General features: G+C 40.2%; 1 protein-coding gene across 6 annotated transcripts in view; it reads right to left on the minus strand.

Moving 5' to 3' along the window:
• Positions 1-21,342, minus strand: part of PPP4R1 (protein phosphatase 4 regulatory subunit 1) — a 50,606-nt gene that overhangs the window by 15,164 nt on the left and 14,100 nt on the right. For 2 of the 6 annotated variants that reach the window (XM_081263573.1, XM_081263576.1), the window contains 9 exons: positions 19,226-19,310; positions 18,349-18,455; positions 14,171-14,313; positions 13,575-13,721; positions 11,231-11,338; positions 11,025-11,090; positions 10,230-10,388; positions 7,560-7,687; positions 247-764 (listed from right to left, as the gene is read on the minus strand). In XM_081263573.1, coding sequence (XP_081119699.1) covers positions 247-764; positions 7,560-7,687; positions 10,230-10,388; positions 11,025-11,090; positions 11,231-11,338; positions 13,575-13,721; positions 14,171-14,313; positions 18,349-18,455; positions 19,226-19,310 — 1,461 coding nt within the window. Of the gene's footprint in view, positions 1-246; positions 765-7,559; positions 7,688-10,229; positions 10,389-11,024; positions 11,091-11,230; positions 11,339-13,574; positions 13,722-14,170; positions 14,314-18,348; positions 18,456-19,225; positions 19,362-19,418; positions 19,533-21,342 lie in introns of those variants that run through there. The other 4 variants (XM_081263572.1, XM_081263575.1, XM_081263574.1 and 1 more) reach the window with 3 other exon arrangements.

A 21,342-nucleotide genomic window follows, 5' to 3' on the forward strand; every position in this document is an offset into this window, starting at 1 on the left:
ACCCTCTTCCTACATTCCAACAGGCAGGGCAACCGGCAGAGCAACAAACCCTGCATACTCCAATAAAGAACCTGGTGATGAGCCTACCTTACCTGAGAGCTTCGTAACAAAACAAAACAACAACAACAACAAAACCCAAACACATCTATTGATCTTAAAAGGAGGGAATTATTCTAGAAAAAGGTTTTGAAAAGTCACATTTTACATAAAGTTTTAGAATAAAGAAGTAACCTAACACCTGCATACCTTTAACATCTGGATCATCTATATGGGGCTCCAGGTTTTCTATCATTTCTTCAAGTTCCCTCCTGGTGGCCATGGTGATATTTGGAGAACATGACACAGGGACTTCGGGTGCTGCTTCTGGGCTTGGGCTTTTCCCAGAGTCCTGCTCTAGCTCCGTATCAAGGTCTATTTCAGGAAGAGGAGTCCTCCAGAAATGGAAGGAGTTGTACAACTCCTGATCTAAGAGAGTCGAATCCTGCGAGCTGGTGCCAGCCTCTGGCCGGAAGGTGGATTTGTAGTGACCAGGCTTTCTGTCATTCTCATTACTAGCTGCTTCCTGATGAAGTTCTGAGGACAAAGTACAAAGTAAAGAGCTGTCCGCTGGAACACTGATTTCACCTGGAGGTTTCCTGGATATTTCCGCAGCAGGACCTTCCAGCAAGTTTTCCAGGTTAATACTGGAATTAGTGACTCTGAGATCTGAAGGAACATCCTCTGGCCTGATTTGTACATCCTCTAGGACATCTTGATTTCTGATCCTTTTATTGTTTCATTTTGGGGGAAAAAACACAAACAAAAACATGAAAGTATAAATAAAACAATTACTGGAAAACAAATCCAAGAAAGATATTACATATAGCCTTTGACAAGTTAAATATTACAAATTATCATCCATACAGATTGAATTGTTCATGTCCATCACTTAGAATGCTTCTTTTTCCATTAGTTGTTCTTTGTTCAGAGATGTAAACACCTATTAAGCATAATTCTAGCTATTCAAGTACTACTAGTGGGAGAAGGTAACATTAAAGAATCCTGGGCACCAGGCACAGTGGCACACGCCTATAATCCCAGCAGCTTGGGAGGCTGAGACAGGAGGATCACAAGTTCAAAGCCACCCTCAGCAAAAGTGAGGTGGCTAAGCAACTCAGTGAGACCCTGTCTCTAAACAAAATACAAAATAGGCTGGGGATGTGGCTCAGTGGTCCAGTGCCCCCGAGTTCAATCCCTGGTAACCCCCCCAACAAAAAAATAATTCTAGGATTCTACAATACCATACTAATTTCAATAAGCAACTATAGAAATATAGGAAGAGGCAATTCCTACATGCATTTGATGATACACACGACTTTTAATTTATAGGATTTTTGGCATTATGTGTATTGCCACTCTGCTCCAATGACATGCTGAAAGCTGAGAATTAAAAGCTTTTTTGCTTACACAAAAAAAGAAAAAGAGCTTTATATAAATAGTAGAAAATGTACTTATTAACCGTCTCATGAGATATATAAATCTACTTAAGTGCAAACAAAGAATTATTTTTATTTTTTCCATAATTTCCATCTCTACTCCCAAATTTTTCCAAATGGAAGGCAAGATTTAACTGGTAAGCAAAATTAACAGTTTCCCAACTGAAGTCCACTAACTACTGCCATCTGTCATCTAAACCAAAGTGCTATCTTAAGTTTTACTATTTATTGCCTGTTTTATCTGTCTCAATTAAATTTAGTAAGCATTTACTGAGCACCTACTTAGAGTCAGGAAACAAAATGAGTTTTGAGGATCTGAATATTAATGTGATGTAGATCTTGCTCTTGAGATCATAGTTAGAAGCAAATAAAAGAAAGGATCAGCTGGACACTGTGGCAAATGCCTGTAATCCCAGAAGTTCGGGAGGCTGAGATAGGAGGATCTCAAGTTGGAGGCAAACCTCAGCAACTCAGGAAGACCCTGTCTCAAAATGAAAAACAAAAAGGGATGGGAGTGTAGCTCAGTGGTTAGGCATGCCTGGGTTCAATACCCAACACCAGGAAAAAAAAAAAAAGAAAAAAAATTAAAAAGATCAAATAAAGCAACAAGAGCCAGCTGTAAGCGGAGAAGCAGGCACACTTAGCACAGGAAGGGGCAGGGGAGGGCACCAGGAAGCCATGGAGGAAGCGGCAGGAGTACTGAGAAGAGCCAGTCAGTGCTTTTGAGACTAAGGAGGAAACGTCTTCAAAGAAAAACCGGCACACAAAGGCAGGAGCCGAGGAGAGGGGCAACAGCCAGGAAAACCACCAGACGGTTCTGACGTGGAGAGAGGAAACGGCGTTGGCAGGCTGAGGACGAGGACACTATCAGACACGTTCCTCTCCTAAGGCCACTCTCAAAGAAGGAGGTCAGAAGGACACAGTGACTCCAGACCTGCCCCCAAGTGATGATGTGTTCTAAGAAAGGTAGCATCTTTGGGGTGAGGGATGGATTAAACCCTAGGGCGGACTAATGGAGGAGAGCAGGACAGGGTGGATCAATGTGTGTGTGCATTTTTAAAGTGAAAAGGAGGGGGACAATAAGGGCATTTCCTTAGTACATCGTGCGCTTTTAAATACACACAGTGAAAGACATCCCAACAGGAGGCTAAGGGAACCCTGCAAAAGGAGGGTCAACACCACACAAGGTCATAGTTCAACAGCCACCACTAGCGTCCTCGTGAGGTAGTTAAATTCCCTTTCATCATACTGCTCACCAGGTTTTAAAAAACATATTTAAAAACACGACTATTGAAGATTTTTTAAAGAGAAAACAAAAATATATAAACGTTATCTGACCACACACCACACAATGATAGATTTTACATGTGGTATTTCTCTTCTGTTCTGTATCTATAAACAGCATGCACATGGAGCCCAGCTGTGTCACAACTGAAGAACCCGGACTGCCTGTTTTGAGCCGGTGCTGCTAACACATTGACATAAAGCCCCACAAGACTCCTTCCTTACTTCTACTGCATCAGCATGAGGGACCTGCCCAGACGAGCCATGAGATCCTTTCCTTCTCAAAAGAGCTTCTGAAGCTTGTGCTATTATTAAAAAACAAGCATGTGTGCTGAATGTGTTCTTTGGTCATTTTGTTCTTATTAAAATGTGTTTTTTTTTTCCTTTTGTTATTAAGAACTTTAGTAGGATAACTGGTGAAATCTGAATAAAGTCTACAGATTAGGTAATAGTGTTTTGTTAATTTCCTATGTTGGTCACTGAAATTATGTATTAATCGTATGTGTGTTTGTGTGTATTGGTTTTGGGGTTATTTTGGTACTGGGGATTGAACCCAGGGGCACTGAGCCACATCCCCAGCCCTTTTTATTTTGAGGCAGGGTCTCACTAAGTTGCTGAGGCTGGCTTTGAACTTGCGATCCTCCTGCCTAGCCTCCTGAGCCGGTGGGTTTACAAGCTTGTACCACTGTGCCCGGCAATGTGTGTGTTTTGAAAAAATACACAGTAAAGTGTTTAAGAGAAGTAAAAAGAATATCATGTCGAAATGAGTTCTAAAAATAACCAGCAGTAAGGCAAATATGGTAAAACATTAATATCCAGAGAATTTGGATGAAGGATATATGGGATTCTTTGTGGTATTTGTATAATTTTTCTGAAATCATTCAAAACAAATTTTAAAATTTATATTAACAGGATATTTTTCAGCAATTGAGACAGGGAGGAACAAACAGATAAACATAAAAAGCTCCTAATAAAAATGTCATTCAGAATGTGAAACTGTCCTAGGTCTAAAGTTCTCTGATCACTAAGATGAAATTTTAATATTCTCAACAACAAAATCAAATAAGGAACAACGGGCTGAACCATCTACTTGTCTAGCAAATGTAAACTGAACAGTGCATCCTAGAGAGACTAGGAGACACAGGAGTTTTCCCTAGTATTAAATCCTGGGAGGAATTATTGCGAATGCAGTATAAACTCCCTAAATTCCGTTTTTCCTAGCTGGGTAACAAAACCACACTGCTCAACGCCACAATTCTGACACGCTCACTTGCCAGACTTCTACATGCTACTAAACAAAACAAACATGGTTTTGAAAACTGAGGAGACTGCTTCTGCACCATGGAGGGAGGGTCCCAGTTCCCAAGAGACTTGGGTACAAAAGTACCAGAGGGTGGGGCAGGAATCCATCTCTAAAGAATTTTAAAATTTCTTTTCATGCTCATGTAAGTTTGCAAGTGATATCCTTAGAGTTCCTCAGCATGGGATATGGGGCCTGGAAAACTGTGAGACATCTGGTTAAGGAGCACTGGGTCCCACAGAAAGAGGAAGGAGAACACACCCTCCAGAACACACCTTCCAAAGACTGTGCTGTGCATACACTTCACTAACCGGAGTGAGTTCTAACATTAGAGAAATACTCTCAACGGCGCCAACAACAACCCGTCTCACGTTTACACAGCTGATCTTAAGCTAAACCAACACGTGGCAAAAGCAGTTAGGGAAGATTTCTGAGATCAAACCCATGTTTCCTTAGAACAATTCTTTCAAACTTTCCTCTGCACCAAATATGTACCAGCCCAGGGAAGGCACCAGCACAAAGGACAGACCACTCCACTGGAGGCTTGCAGCCACTATATGTAGGCGAACACATAGTTAAGATGCAATTAAAGCTTAGTGCTCCAGCGTACAAGCAGAGATATGGAAATCTGCTCTATAAGTGTGATGGAAAAAAAAATAAAGATGAGTACTCCAACTCCAGTGCTACTAACGGCAGATACACAAAGCTCTGAGTTTCCTGGGAAAGGTCAAAAAGGGGTTCTTGCTGGTTCTGAGCCTGGGGACAGTGTGCATCACGATGCTCACTCTGTTAGAAGAAGGTAAGGGGGACAGACGGTTTCCCACGCAGAGAGCAGCCAGCAAGAAAGCAGGGAGAAGCACCAGGACCCACTTCATTCACAGGACAACGAAACATAAAAGAATCCTGTATTACATACTTTTAAGCGTACATGTAAATGTTTAATTCTGCTCTGGAAGGAGACTTAACAGCACTTTCAGAGAAGCACAAATGCTTCAAAGAAGCCTGATGAGGTGAGTGAAAGACAAAGCCAATGAAGTCACACTTTAGTCATCAATGAGTCTTCACAGTACCATGTGGCAGTGAATGTTTCCAGAGCTACTACACAAAACACATTATTAAAAAAAAAAAAGAAAAAAAAAAAAGAAAAAACAGCATTGGAAAGAGGTCAATACTTCATAAGATGTTGTGTAAGAAATCTGGATTCTTCAAAGCCAGCCTCAGCCACTCAGTGAGGCCCTAAGCAACTTAAAAAAAATATTTAAAAGGGGATGTGGTTCAGTGCCCTTGGGTACAAAAAAAAAAAAAAAAAAGAAAAAGAAAGAAACAAAGAAACAAAGACGTCCGAATTCTCAGTAACCGAGAGAACTAAGTTCTATATTTCCATTTATAGCATGTGGATCACAGTAGGTGCTCAGTTAATATTTGTTTATTAATCTTAACGGCATAACAATTTTAAAAAGGCTTAAAAATAAGCCAGCACAGTATTTAAGGGGAGCAAGCAAGTTAATGGTTCTGAGACTTAATACTTCTCTACAGAGCTAGGAAGTCAAACTATGCAAAAGTATTTACATTATTTGACAGAACTCCCTCCTCAGCCAGGGGAGTCTCTTCTCTCCACCATACCATTACCATAATTTAACATCTAGCAATGCAGTGAAAAGCTGATGCTACAAGTAGTACTGACTTGACGATAAGACGTACCTCATGACAATGGAAGAAGAATCCATGAATTAAACTGTCTTTACATGGCTCTTCCAATAATGCCACATATTAGCAATCAGCAAACATGGCTGTGAGAGGCACAACAGCTGCTTTTATCAGCAAGAGTGCCCTGACACAGCCGAGGCACATGGCTGCAAAGGCAGAGCTGAGCAATGTGATAGGGAAGGACATTTACTAACTGGCCTCTCACAGGAAGTGTGCCCTCCAGCACTGGATGCAGGGGTGCATGCCGGTAATCCCAGCAGCTTGGGAGGCAGAGACAGGAGGATCGAGAGTTCAAAGCCAGCCTCAGCAAAAGCAAAGCACTAAGCAACTCAGTGAGACCCTGTCTATAAACAATAAATACAAAAAATGGGACTGGGGATGTGGCTCAATGGTTGAGCACCCCCAAGTTCAATCCCTACCACCAAAAAAGGAAAAAAAAACAAAGACAAAAAGAAAGAAAAAACAAAAGTGTGTTGTCCCACCCAATTCAATTTTTATAAATGCACACCTGCACTTACTAGACTCCTTCCAGATTTTAAAGTAAATGAAAGCTATGTAACAGTCTTCAGTACATTCAGGTCGACAGTGAGAGAGCTTGCAGTGGACATCTCCACCCCGTCAGTCATTTTGCCACACTCCTCCCAGAAGCTCTTTTCAAAAGAACGAACAGGCTTTGCATGCTAGGAGACAGGTTCAGAGTGATTTTTCTTCCTTTACCTCGGGTTTGTTTGGCTACTCAGCAGGACAGTAGGAGAACGGGCAAGAGGTAAAACAAGGCGGCAGAGAAGAAAGAAGAACTGCCAAAGCAAAACACCAAGAAAGCAACACCACAGTACCAAGACCTATAGAAGAAAAGGCCCGTTAGCACCATGACCAGGAAGACAGACCTGCGGTGACTCGGCCCACTGCAGGACTGCCTCCAGCACACCTCCCAGGCACCAGTGGGGCTGGGCAGCCCCCCAGCATATAGCATGATAAATTCTAAAAACTAAAACTCAATTGAGCTTTATAATGCAAAAAAAAAAAAAATCTTAATAAAAATCAAGAGTTGATTCTTTAAGATTTAAAAAATTGGTTAGCCTATTAGGCTAATACACTTAAAAACTGACAATCTAGTACTAAGTACACTAGTTTAGGATTAATCATTAAAATGCTTTCCCCTCAATTCAGAGTTTATAATTATTGCTCTGTTGTAAGAGAATCCAAGATCCATGAAAGGAAAAATAGTCAGAAATGGACTATATATCTAAAAAAAAAAAAGTATTCTGTATTTTTTTTTTACTTATTAGTTCTGGTTGGTCATATACCTTTATTTTACTTATTTATTTTTATGTGGTGCTGACGATTGAACCCAGCGCCTCGCATGTGCTAGGAGAGTACTCTACTGCTGAGCCACAACCCCAGCCTCAAAACAGATATACTCTTAAATTAGGTTTTACTCCTTGAAAACTCATTAAAAGAAACAAAAAGCAAACTCTTTATACTGCACAAGCATCATGCTATATATTCTAAATATCAACAGTTTACTAAGAAAATTATTTACTAAATAAACTTATTTAAAAATATTAAAATCTACCTTTTAGTTTTCTATGTGCCAGGTAAGCTAAGTGTGATATATACATCTTCTCATTTAATATGTACTAAACTGATGTTTAAATAATATAACAGATACATACACTTGAAATAAAACTATTATTTTTTTAGTAAATGCTCCAAAATGAATGTGTATTATAAAATATTGGAAATGATATTCACAAACAGTAAAACTGGAAAACAAAGTTTTAAAATCATACCTGTTTTTGTCTTCTACTGAAACATCTTCTGAACTTTTGTTTTCTTCTTTAAAATACTGGCCTGAGCTAGATGGATTAGCAAAAGTAGATATGAAAGGTCCCAGGGACTGAAAAGCTGCTTGGCGAACCTAGGAAAGAAACCAGGTGGTGAGCCATAGGAATGAGGAGGAGCTTCTGCCACAGGCACATCTGATGGCCTGCTTTCCCAGAGGATGAACTATAAAAATCACTCTTCAGCTAGGATTCTGAAATTTTGTAAATTAATTTATCCTTTTTACTTCCAGTTTCTTCTTTTCTATTCAAACCAAGATAATCTGAATATGAGAACCTATAAGATATTTGCGTAGAATAAGTCTTTAAAAAGTCTTGTTAAGGGGCTGGGTTGTGGCTCAGAAGTAGCACACTCTTCTGGCATGTGTGAGGCACTGATCCTCAGCACCACATTAAAAAAAAAAAGTAAATAAAGATATTGTATCCATCTACAACTAAAAAAAAATATATTTTTAAAAAGTCTTATTAAATTTTCAACAACAAAAAGAATAAAGAAAACCAAGAGTACCAAAAAAATTATAAAGTAATAACGTCAACAAAATGTAACAAATACATTTAATGTTTTCAGGTAGGAAAGGCTGTATAACTTGTTTACTACAAGGAGGCAGGACAGATGTTCCACAGCTGTATACAGACCCAGTAGAAGACAATACTGGGACACAGTCCACAAAGACCTGAAAGCAAACACTCGTGTTCTTTCACTACACGCTTATCAGTGCATTATGGCTGGGCTCACTCAGACATGACCACACGCGTGAACTTTCCTTTGCTCCAGGTCAGTCCTGGCACCTCCTTTTCCCCTACCCCCATTCCCGTCCGCTACTGTACTACACTTCTTCATGTCACTTGTGTGTGGGGTTACAGAATTTTACCTCATGGATTTCTGCATTATTTTTCAAAATCAGGATTTTTGAAAACACAACATTTGAAAAGAAGAGTTTCATGGGAGGAAGGATGGATGGACACAATCCAACAACGGCAATGCGACAGCAGAGGAGGCGTGTCATACCCTCAATGGCACCACAGACCCAACTCTCTCAGGATGGCATCCTTTTTCTAGAGAGTTTTCCAGAAGGTTTTGCAAGTTTTAAAGTGAGGACTGTATGATTATATGGATTTTACAAAGGCAAATAAATGTAAGGTATTTCTATTAGTATTTACGTACTTGGAGAACCCATACAAGAAAAGGGTTTATCTGGTTTTCCTAAAGGCTGGAATTATATGCTTCATGGGAAAATGTATGTGTATGTGTGTGTGTATGTGTGTGTGTGTGTGTGTGTGTGTGTGTGTGTGTGTGAGAGAGAGAACTCAGTGTGTTCCTCTTTGTAAGACAGTAAGCATTATTTCCATAAAAACATAAGATGTTATTTAAAAAATTATGTCAAGAGTTTACCTTTTCTGGATATTGTGAAATCTCTAAACTTGCTCTCAATAAATGTCACAGAAAATTTATTTAGTAATTTTAAAACTACCTACAAAGAAAAGGCCAGACCCAAAAGGTTTCTCCACCGAATTCTACCAAACATTTAAAGAATTAATACCAACTCTTCACAAACTTTCTGAAACAAAAAACAAACACAGAAGAGGAAGGACCATTTCTCCAACTTAAATTATAATAAAATTAAACAATGACATTATAAGAAACCTACAGACCAGTGTTTTTTTTACAATATGGATACAAAGCCCCTCAACATAACATTAGCAAATGAAATCCAGCAACACATCAAAAGTAGTATATAGCCAGGCATAAGGGTGCATGCCTGTCATCCCAGTGACTCAGTAGGCTGAGACAGGAGGATAGCAAGTTTGAGGCTAGACTCAGCAACTTAGACCCTTGCCTCAAAATTATAGAAAAAACAAAAATTTAAAAACTGGTGGGGGGAGCTGGGGTTGTGGCTCAATGATAGAATGTTCGCCTAGCACATATGAGGCCCTGCACTTGATCCTCAGCACCATATAAAAACAAACAAACAAATAAATAAATAAATAAAGGTATTATGTCCAACTGCAACTAATTAACTAACTACACACACACACACACACACACACACACAAATATATATATAGTTTTTATATATATATATAAACAAAACGGGGATTTAGCTCAGTGGGAAAGCACCCCTGGATTCATTCCCCAGTACAGGAGAAGAGGTGGGTTGTACATGCTACAACCAAGTGGTCATATCTGATCACATTTAACCTATTACTTATAGAACACAAGGTTCTAAAAAACAAAAATCAATGAATGTTATACATCATTGTCAAGTGAATGAAAACCAACATATTTTTATTTGTAAAGAAACACTGTACAGTTAAGAAAAGTGCGTTCTTTTCTTTTTTAAATATTTTTTCATTGTAGATGGATACAATACCTTTATTTTATTTATTTATTTTTATGCGGTGCTGAGGATCGAGCTCAGTGCCCCTCACATGCCAGGCAAGCGCTCTGCCACTGAACCACAGCTCCCGCCTGAAAAGCATATTCTTAATGTAGTAGTATTTTTATTGCCTACTCTTAGAAGTATGAATAACATTATAAATTGTTTCTTAAATTATAAAATCAAGTTTATTTAAAAACAGGCTCAAATATATTTTTTTACCAAAATGATAAAGCCATACCCAACGTGAAGGATCACTGATCAAATTAATAAACAGTGCTGACAATTTGGTCCGTCGGATCTCTTGACAGGTTGCGCAGGACACGGCCATGAAGCACTCGGCACACGCCTTCCGGACGCCCCACACATTGTCAGAGCAAAGCTGGAAAAACCTGGGCAGCTGCGCAAGAAGGGTAGGTTTTAGGCAAACTGAGGAGGGCGCTATGTCACTTTTCTCCCATTTTCTGCTTTCATAGTGTTTTAAACACTGGATTTTCTTAAAAAGTACCAATTTTTTAATATTAGTACTCAGTAGTTTTCAATAAATCACATCTAATTCATAACTGACTATGCAAACCCCAAAACACTCGACAAATGCAGCTATTATCTCAGGGCTTGTTCTGCACGATAGATCCTTCCAGAAATAAGCCACGTGAACCTGGAGCACACACATCTCACATACTACTGTCTAAAACTAATCTGTAGATTTAAGATGCCACCAAAATATTGGAGGACCATAATAAAATTAATTCAACGGAATAAACTAGAATTGATTTACTTCATAGAAATGGGAATGGTAACAATGAATTGAAGACTGTCACATGTATTTAAATTTTTAACAAACTATCCTTACCAAAACACAATTTAAATGCCCAGATTCTAGGAGGGAAGACATCTAAACTCAAAGTCATGATCATCTTCCTGGTTTACATTCATGGGATTGTGTTAATAAAATTTTGGGACAAATGCTTCCATTTCAAGTTTCACATGCTACTCTGTAACACACCATTTACTCTTCTATATTTGTGATACTTACCAACATTTCCTCAGTAGCTTGTTGGCCAACTACACTGCAGATATCTCCAAAATTGGCAGCACAGACCTGACAACAAAAGCATTGGTGACATTTCAATATACCGCAGACAGAGTTCCCTAAAAATAATCCATTAAATTTCACATATCAATATGTTAACCGGTAAAACTATGCATTCTTAAACAGAAAACAACTGACTGTAAAGGTACCTTCCGCACATGGAACATCCTGCAATCACAGCACATCTCACAGAACCTGGGGAGGATGAGACGTTCCGTAATGTCCTTCCCAACCATGGGCGCCATCTTGCACATTATCTATAAAGTAAGAAAAGACACACTGGAAGTATCTATAAAAAGAAAGACTTTCTCAGTTAAGTTTGATAACCAAAAAAAAAGAAATAATGTAAGGAAATATAAAATGATGTGACATCATTATACTGATTACATCATAAAGAATATTCAAAGCAAAAGATAATTCCAACCTATTTATCCAAAAGGAAACAGAAAAACAGGTATTAACCATTATTGATAAAATTAACCAACAAATACTAAATATACAATAATCCCACAGAAAATTTTAAAACTTTAATTTTCATCCATATTACTTCATCATTTGTTATTTAAATACCTAATCATTTTAATCTTTACAAGTGTAAAAAATAAAACACCCTACATTTTCCTAGTAAAAACAAGAGTGACTGTCCAACAGGGAGACTGTCCCGGCAGGACTGGGTGCTAAGCACCTGTGTGTTACTAAGGAAGGCTGAGAGGCAGCTCTCGTGCTGCCAAGCACTGTGTTCACAGAGGCTCCTGGATGCTGGACTCATCATGGTTCTGCAATGTGTGCTTCAAGGAAAGCCAGGACAGTCCCAATATGCATGTTTCAGTTGACACAGAACACCAACCAAAGTGAGGCCTGCTGATTCAAAAATGGGCTTTCTGGGCTGGGGCTGGGGCTCAGTGGTAGGGCGCTTGCCTACCATGTGTGAGGGACTGGGTTCGATCCTCAGCACCACATAAAAAAATAAGTAGATAAAATAACGATTTTTAAAAAAAGAAAGAAAATGAACTTTCCACTATAGAAGTTGACACAGAAAGAAACCTGATGGTCTATCATCATTTAGCAATGAAATCCCCTCTGACACTACAAACATGACAAAAAGTAAAAGGTAGATATTAGAAAGACAGAAAACTCTTTATTCATATGATAGTTGTCATGTATGACAACTATGCACCTCTGCCTAGACGGAAACAAGCACCACTCACACCACTTAAGGCGTGGTTTGTAGGACACATGTCAGAATACAAACATCTATTGTATTTCTTCTACAAATTACAAAGAATGACTGGGCACCTTTAAAACATCATCTTTCACAATGTTAAAAAGACATGAAATCTAACAAAATACAAGATCTTCTGCTGATAACTATATTGACCAGGTCCGATCAAATGCTTCAGTAAATTGACAGATCTATCATATTCATGGATTGTTAGGCTAGCAATTCTTCCCAAACTGATCTATATAAATTAATTCCTGTGTCAAAATCCCAATATCATCAGAACTGGAGATAATGCCTGCGACTCCTAGAGGCCATGGCCAGCTTTGTTTCTCAAACAAGAATCACCAACCCAAACTTTGGATAGAAACCCCAGGTTACACTGTATCACTACTCATCTAGGACAAATGAATTTGTTAGAATGAATCATTCCTAAAAGAGAATAACTGGGAGCCAGGAAATGTAAAACCTGACAACTAAGCAGGAGTGAGTGAGTCTGAAGAGGCCAGCGCAGGATTCCTACCAGTGCTGGAGACAGTCCTCAAATCATAATGATCTCCTGATTCTAGATCCCATCAAAAATCATAACTCAGTACACCCTGCTCATGTGAGCCAACAGTCACACCAAGACTGATGTCCTTCACTGAGGATCTCTGAAGGAAGGAAAAAAATGCTTTGGAATAGGTAGTGGTGGTTGTTGTGTGACACTGCGAATGTACTAAATGCTACTGCATTACACATGTACTAAATGCTACTGGTACTGCATTACATACTTTAAAATGATTGTTATGTGAATAAATATAATTGAGAAAAAATGAGTTCATTATTAGCTGGTGAGTATTTAAAAACAAAATAATGAGATGCAGCAACCACGGCATAGAAGTAGCACTAGCCAGGGATGGCATGCATCCCAGCCAAGGCCCGGGCAGGCTGTCCTTCCCTGAGGGGTAGGAGCCAACCACGTCCTTATAGAGTGCCTGGATAAGGGCTCCCAGCAAGGGAGGGCTCCCTGTGTTTCTTCCTTTACTCCTTTTTCTTTTTTTTTTAATTTAACTGCACTCTGTGATAACCATCTTATTTTCCCATTTGACACAACGAGTTTACGGTAACTTACTGCTTTACTGTATGAAGATACACCTGTTTCCTCAGTCATTATATGTCCCTTAGCAGTTGGCAGCTACTTTAACAATCATGTATTAAATGAGACAAAGCAGCCAAGGTCTGATGGGCACTCTACAGGTACCTCTGCCTAGACGGAAACGAGCACCACTTACAGCCACGGCCTCCGTCTTCACGTCGTCATTGCTGTCTGGGGCAGTCAGCTCTATCAGCACCGGGCATACTCTGGTCTCCACATCAAATCGCTCGATCAGCTCCTGCTCCAGCAGAGCCAGCAGCGCTGCCTGGCTTGTCTTCCTCACCTGGGCAAACCATAAAGACAAACATGTGCCTGATGTGACAAAACTTGACCACTCCACGTTTACAAATGTGAAGACTTCTCATAAACTTAAAGGAAGACATACTCGCAAAAAATTTTTTTAGCTATTTTCTTCAACTATTACAAAGACGATGTGATAGACTATGTTGTAACAGTGGAACACAAAAGCCATCCTTGTAAAGATGTCACAAAGGTGCACTGACAAACACCTGGGAAGGTACCAAGTGAGCACAAGTACTAGGCAGAAGGGCATTCAAGAGACCTAACGCACTTGTCTGACTCTCAACAATGTCTTATCTAAAATAACTGGGCATTTCTGAAACACAAATAATAAAATTAGGAAAAATAATCCAATGAAAACCCAGGCTGGGCTATTCTACATACATTAAGCTACATAAAATTCCTTTAAGATCAAATAAATGGAACTCTTACCTGATTATTCTGATCTGCAAGATATCTGACCACAATAGGTAGTAAGTATTTGGAAAAAGCATATGGTATGGAAGGGCGATTTTCTTGACAAAACAATGCAATATGAGGCACCTGTTCCATCAGCTCTGCTCGCACTGTTGGTTCTGTTGAAATAACAGCAAGGTGAACAAGTGAGCTGTCTTTGCACTTTCATCCTTAGCAAGGAAAGGACTTACAAAATCATCTTTTCACCCTGCAGTCCTCCAACCACCAGCAGGTCCACCGAGAATAAAGGAGGGATCTACCCAGACCCAGGTGCTACACTTCATAGCACGTACCAAGCATACAACAATTCCTTTCTTTTTCAGTACTGGGTATTGAACCCAGTGGTGTTCAAACACTGAGCCACATCCCTAGACCTTTGTATTTTTTATTCTGAGACATGGTCTTCTTGCTAAGTTGCTCAGGGCTTCAATAAATTGCTGAGGCTGGCCTTGAACTTGTGTTCCTCCTGCCTCAGCCTCCTGAGCCACCGGAATGACAGGCATGCGCCACTATGCCTGTTAGATTCCTACTCTTTCTGCACACTACACATAAACTCCAGATGAAATACAAGTTTCAAACCTGGGAGGGAAAAAAACTCAAAGGACTAAAAGATAATATTAGAAGAAACGTACAATCTTAAGGTGGAGAAGCAAACACTACCAAAGAACTAACTAAAAAATCAACTAATTCACTTTATAAAAACTTCATTACAGCCGAGTGCAATGGTACACACCTGTCATCCCAGTGACTTGGGAGGCTGAGGCAGGAGGATTGCAAATTCAAAGCCAGCCTCAGCAACTTAGTGAGGCTTTAAGCAACTAGAAAAGACCCTGATTCAAAATAAAATATTTTTAAAAAGGGCTGGGGATGGATGTGGCTCAGGGTTTAAGCATCCCTGAGTTCAATCCGGTACCCAAACCAACAACAATAAAACAAAGTTTGTTCTCTGTTTCCTAAAATATACAAAAATAAACACTGTATTTACATGATAAATACTGTACATGATAAACATGTCAAAAAGAGTAAATTACATGTGGAATATGAATCTAAGTATCAAAGGCAAAAAAAAAAAAAAGGTAAAGTTTCTGTATTAGATAACATAGGAAAATATTCTCATGACTTTGGAGTCAGGATAAGCTTCTCAAAGAGCACATAAATACAAAGCCCATAAAAAAGAACTTTTTCTTCCCCAGTACCCTGGATTGAACCCCAGGCCTCATGCAGGCGAGGCAAGTGCTCCCTCCACAAGCCTAGGACTTCTCTTCTTTAAGAGGCACCATTTAAGAGTAAAAGGTCAGCCAGAGTAGAAAAGATACCTCTAAGATACATAAATGGCCTAAGGATACATAATGGGTATAAAGAATTTCAGGGCTGGGGATGTGGCTTGTGTTAGAGCACTTGCCTAGCATGTATGAGGCTCTGGGTTCCATTCCCAGCACTGAAGGAAAAAAAAATTCACTTTATAAATCTATAAGGAAAAAATCTATAAGAAAAATCCTGCCAATTTAAATAAAGGGGAAGAGACTTTATATTACAAAAATCAAGGTGTCCAACTAGCCAGTAAGCACATAACCAGCACTCAACTTCACAGGTCACTAAAGAAATGCAAGTTAAAGCATGCCCTCACACACCCGAACTCTGCGCAAACAGGTGATGCTGCAGGCGCAGACGGAACACATGTCCAGGAATCTGTAGACAGCTATGCCACTCTGGAAAACACCAGGGCACTTCCATCAGGGTGAGGCTATGCATGTCTTATGATCCAGTGACTCCGTTTCTATGTACCCACGGAGATGTGTGCCTGTGTTCAAAGCAGCACCAACCTATTCTGGAGGCAACCCACGTGCCCACTCCAACCACAGTGGCACTTAGCTGCAGTGTACTCGCAGAGCACACCACTGGTTAAAAAAAATCCACAACAGTCACAAGCAGCAACATGGAGGAGCTTCAGAAACAGAGGCCAGACACAAAATAATCAATGCCCTTAGTGGTCAGATGGTGTCTACCTTTAGGAAAGTGGGCAAGACAGAAATTAGCAGGATACACTGAGGCAGTTTCTAGGGTACTAACAGTTTTTTTCTTTTGGTAGTGTGTTATTCTCGGTATTGAAAAAAACAACAACAACAAAAATCTGCTCTAAACGTGTTATTTCTAAAACCCTGGGCATGTGCGTTGGACTGGTCTGGATTCCAGATTCATACATGCAGGCACAGAATGAGAACTGCTGCTCCCCACCCAGTATAAACTTACTTATCTCATACACACAACACCACAGAATCAGTGCAGAGTGATTCCTAGCTGCTAAGGACCCTGGGCCTGGCAGCACAGCTCTGAACCACGAGTGACAATGCCACAATGAAGGTCAAACCACAGCACCAGATCCCTACAAAGACCCATTAATGATGAACTCACAATCAGAAACTATAAAAACGAAATGATCCCTCAATGGCAAAGCGATGAAGACACAACAGAAGGATAGTAGCACCAAGCACTGCAGCTACACAAGCAACCTGCAGAGGCCTTCACCATTTCAAACACTCGGCTAACATGATGAAAGGAAGTGTAACTGAAAAGAGAATGTAATCAATAGGACAAGAAAAACAGGGTCCTGAGAAGAAGTACCAAGTATCCTGAAAATGAGAAAATGGAATTAACAGCAATGAAACATTCCAATTGGACAGCAATTGGAAGAGACTCTGCTGAAAGAGTTGTCACAGTGCAGATGGGAGACAAAGGACTAAAAAGTCAAACAGTCAGAACCCATGGGAAAGCACACACTGAACTACGGAGAGTGTTACATCCTCAACCATGTGGAAAACACCTACGCAAACCAGAAATTAAAAACTAAAATCACACACACAAAACTAAGGGAGGCAGCCCGGGAAACACTCCCAGCACTACATCTTTTCTGACCACTTACCCAATTAGTGCTCCCTGCCCCCCACCCTTCCACCAGCTGGGCTCCAACTCCCTCTGAACAGCCTCCCCTGCTGGCTGCAGACTAGCAAGCTCCTCCTTGGGGACCAGGGGCTACCACCTCCACTTCTCAAAACTCTGCACCCCTTCCCCTCTCTGCATCTCAGCTTTCTATCAAAGCCAACACAACCCGTCTCAAAACTATTTCATTTCAGTGAAAATTACAACTAAAAATCACACTTAATGAGAGCCTCCTAACACCACCCTAAGGCAAGCACATAAGAACAATCTATACACAGATTATTAATAAGCTTAAAAATGTTCTTTCCACCCAATAAGACAATTTTTAAAATGTAATACTTATGTAAATAGTTAACATATCCTCATTAAGTAGAGCTCATCTAAAAATTAAAAGATGAGACTTTTAAGACACCAAAAAAGTTTGTCAGAAATTAAAAACGTATGTTGATAGCATAGTTTTTTTTTAAGTTTTAAAATTTACTTTTGGATTGTTTGTAAAATCAAATATAAAAACTACTTAAAACTAAGTATTTACTTAAAATGGTAAGCTTTATGTTATGTATATCTTATCACAATACAAAACATATTTTGAAAAATTTCAGCATCACTATTTTCTAAAGCTCGAATCAAATTCGCCTCTTGTGCAAACTCCTGTCTTTACCGTAAAATACACCAGCCTTAGTTTTACGAAGGGTATTTTACATTTGCCCAAAAATTTTACAGCACCTTCTATCTCTTTTAATTTATTCTAAATTATTTTTTAACATTTCATTAATTTAAAAATATTAAGACATGATGCAAAATAATATTCTTGGGGCTGGGGATGTGGCTCAAGTGGTAGCGCGCTCGCCTGGCATGCGTGCAGCCCGGGTTCGATCCTCAGCACCACATACAAACAAAGATGTTGTGTCCGCTGAAAACTAAAGAATAAATATTAAAAAAATTCTCTCTCTTTCTCAGAAAAAAAAAAAAAAAAGAGATGCACACTCCTGAAAAAAAAAAAATTCTTATTTTGAAAGTTAAGTAAATGGGTCCAGTATGAACTTTAGTAATGGACTTTTTTTCTTGTTACTGGTGGGTTTGATAATTTACTTAGGAAACCTTCTAACGAAATCTCATATCACTTTAACTTTTCCATTAGTTTTAGAAACACAAATTTGGTAAAAGAAACCTTTCTAGATAACCTATGTCTGTTTCCTCTGCATACACAAACATACCTGAGTCGTCAGCTAATCTGTTAATCCTTTCCAAGACAGCAATGCAATCTCTTTCATCATCACACACTTCCCTCAGTGTATCCAGCAGGCTCCGGGCCACCATTTGTCTACACAGAAAAAGAGAAGCACATAGTGTTCAGGCATCAATAGTTATTATTTAGAATCTTAAAAGACAGAATCCGTATGGTTTCAATAAGCAATTTTTTCTTACTACATTTTAAAACATATGAAACCTGTAATTTCCTAAGTGGTAAATACCAGTATTCATTTCATAGATGAGACTGAATATTTCCCAATATTTTTCATCTTTAACAGAATGGCAAATTTCTAAAGTCAACTGAAAATTCACTTCAGCTATCCTTCGATTATCCTAACAATAAGAAAATATATTCAGTCTTCATTACATAAAATAATATCTTTACTAGCATGGATTTTGTACATCTATGTTCAAAAATTTGGACAAGGACTTCTTCATTTCCCAGAAAAGTTTGGCGAAGCGGTCTGGACAGCACAGGTAGACAAAGCAAGTGCAAGAAAGAGTGCTCGCTGGCAGTCAGGGCTGGGCCGGTACCCTGAGTACCAACTGGCACAGAGCAGGCTACATGGTCTGGTGACGCTGACTCCCAGTAAGCAACCTGCAGGATTCCAGAGCATGCCAGCGGCAAGACGGTCTGGTCTTGGCAAAAAGCAAAGCAAGAGCACTGTGTGTGTCCCAGGATCAAGAGTAACACCTACAGCACAGGTCAGGACAATGTGATCGCTGCAGCCTGGTGGCTTGGACTGTGCACATTATACTGCAGGCTGGGTGTGCTGTCCTCCCTGCTGACACAACCCCCCCCCCTCCACTTTCAGGTTAATGGAAAGAAGGTGCACACACCTGTTGAACACGTTCTCACTTGCAGCATACTTGTCCAGTCTCCCCAGTGGCGTCAACATCTCATCTTGTGAGACAAAGTCCAGGGCTGAAGGTATAATAATCACATCAGACTCTGAGCTGTAGTCATCCACACCAACTATCAGAGACATCAGAAATACTCCTTACACACTCGGAAACCACAAGCACCCCTCACCTGTGTGCAGCATGCACACCGCTGGAGTGGTGAGGAGGATCCCAAGGGACCCTCGGCATCAAGCCAGCAGCACCAGGAGCTGAAGGGTGCCCCTTCTTTCTCCAGATGCCATCTCACTACCGCAGCCACAGGGAGCACAAGGCCAACAGCTACAGATCACGGGAGGGAACAGGGACCACAGGTGTAAGGACTTACATGCTCGATGGGAACATGTGTACTTGGAAGTGATACACACACAGTCAAACGGGATATGGTGGATTCCACAACGCCAAAGGTACAGCTGAGGACTTCGCTCACTAGAGGTAAGCTAAAACCAGCAGTGTACTTACTGTCACTAAACAAGTGCTCACTGAACAGCCTATGCCCAGAACCAGGTTTATGCTGAGGAAATGACCATGAAAACACCATAGCTTCTGCCCTCAAGCACTGATGTGCCACTGAGAAGACAACCTACTTTAAAATGCATCACAAAGAAGGCAGGTACTGACTGCAAGGCCAGAAACTGCTTACACTGCCAGAAGAGGAGGGAGAACCAGAAGAGAATGGATGAAACTAGCAGAAGGTAAGGGCTTCAAAGATACCAGGCAGACAGAATCTGAAGGCATGACTAACTGGCACCTCCCCATTGAATATGGTACTGTCACCTATCAGGTGTGATTCTTGTGCTATCAAAGTGGAGGAGCCAGACCACAGTTATGGCTGAGAAAAACAATATACAGAGGAAGACAACCAGCTCAAAAGGTGCCCTGCGGAACTGTAGCTGTAGAACAATTAGCCAGGACACCCAAGGCTCAACGAAGATTACTTTTTATTTTGTTTAGTTTCTAATATTTTAAAAAGAGAAAGATCTGAAACATGCTTATATGATAAAAGTAAATAGTCAACAAATAAATATAAATCCAAGTGCTGGGGAAAAGGGAATATAACTGATGGGAGAATCTTGAGGCTGGAGGAGATGGAAGCTCGAGATTCCAATAAGAGCTCCCAACACCAGGAGGTCAGGCCCTGCCTGAAGCACAAGCACTCCCAGACATCCCCCTCCACGGTGATTAACATCCTCCATTCCTGCCTGTCACCACCTCCGATGTGCTAGCTTGCCTTAACTTTCCGTCTGTCTCTGCAGAGCTAGATATGGGCTCCAGGAGGACAGGAATTTTCACCTTATTCACTGCTTTATCTCCAAGAATATTTCCTGGCACAAAGAAACACTTAAGCTTTTCTGCAACCAATCTGTTCATCACTCACAACCAGATTTTATCTTTGCTCCAGGTCTTTGCTCAGGAAAGCAAAAACACCACAACACGAGAAGCACTACAATGCTGCCACATGAGGAATAGAAAAGGCCTCTCATGTCCCAATTATACCCCACTGTCACTGCTCTGACTGGGTACACCCTCAGTGATGGAGTGCGGCCCATCGGTTCAATCCCCAGTATGGCCCAAAAAAGGCCTCTTTAAAATGTGAGTGAGTCCATGGAATGGGCCCATCTTGTGGCACTGTACTCTGAGCAGTGCACTAAAAGAACTATTCCACCCCCAAGAAAATGCCATCAGAAAGCCACTACAAAAGGCAGTACTGCCACTTCCAACTATTCCAGTTTGCTAAAATGAAGACAGCTTTTGTATTTAAAGAAACACCCAAACATGCTCTTCTACTTCTGACTAAGGTGGATCATCTAGGACCAAATTGACCCTAACACTTTAAATGGTTTAAACAAAACAACAACAACAAAAAAACTAGCCATAAGAAAATAGTTTTTGATATTTTTAATCAACCAGGGAAAAACCTCACTTTATTTATAGAACAAAGAATGACAGATTACTTATTGATAAGCCAGATGGCAGAGCAACAGACAACAGGCCAGGTGCAGTGGCGCACACCTATAATCCTAGCGGTTAGGGAGGCCGGGGCAGGAGGAGCACGG

Source organism: Spermophilus citellus (assembly GCF_964194105.1).
Source record: "Spermophilus citellus genome assembly, chromosome: 12".
Taxonomy (NCBI): Eukaryota; Metazoa; Chordata; class Mammalia; order Rodentia; family Sciuridae; genus Spermophilus; species Spermophilus citellus.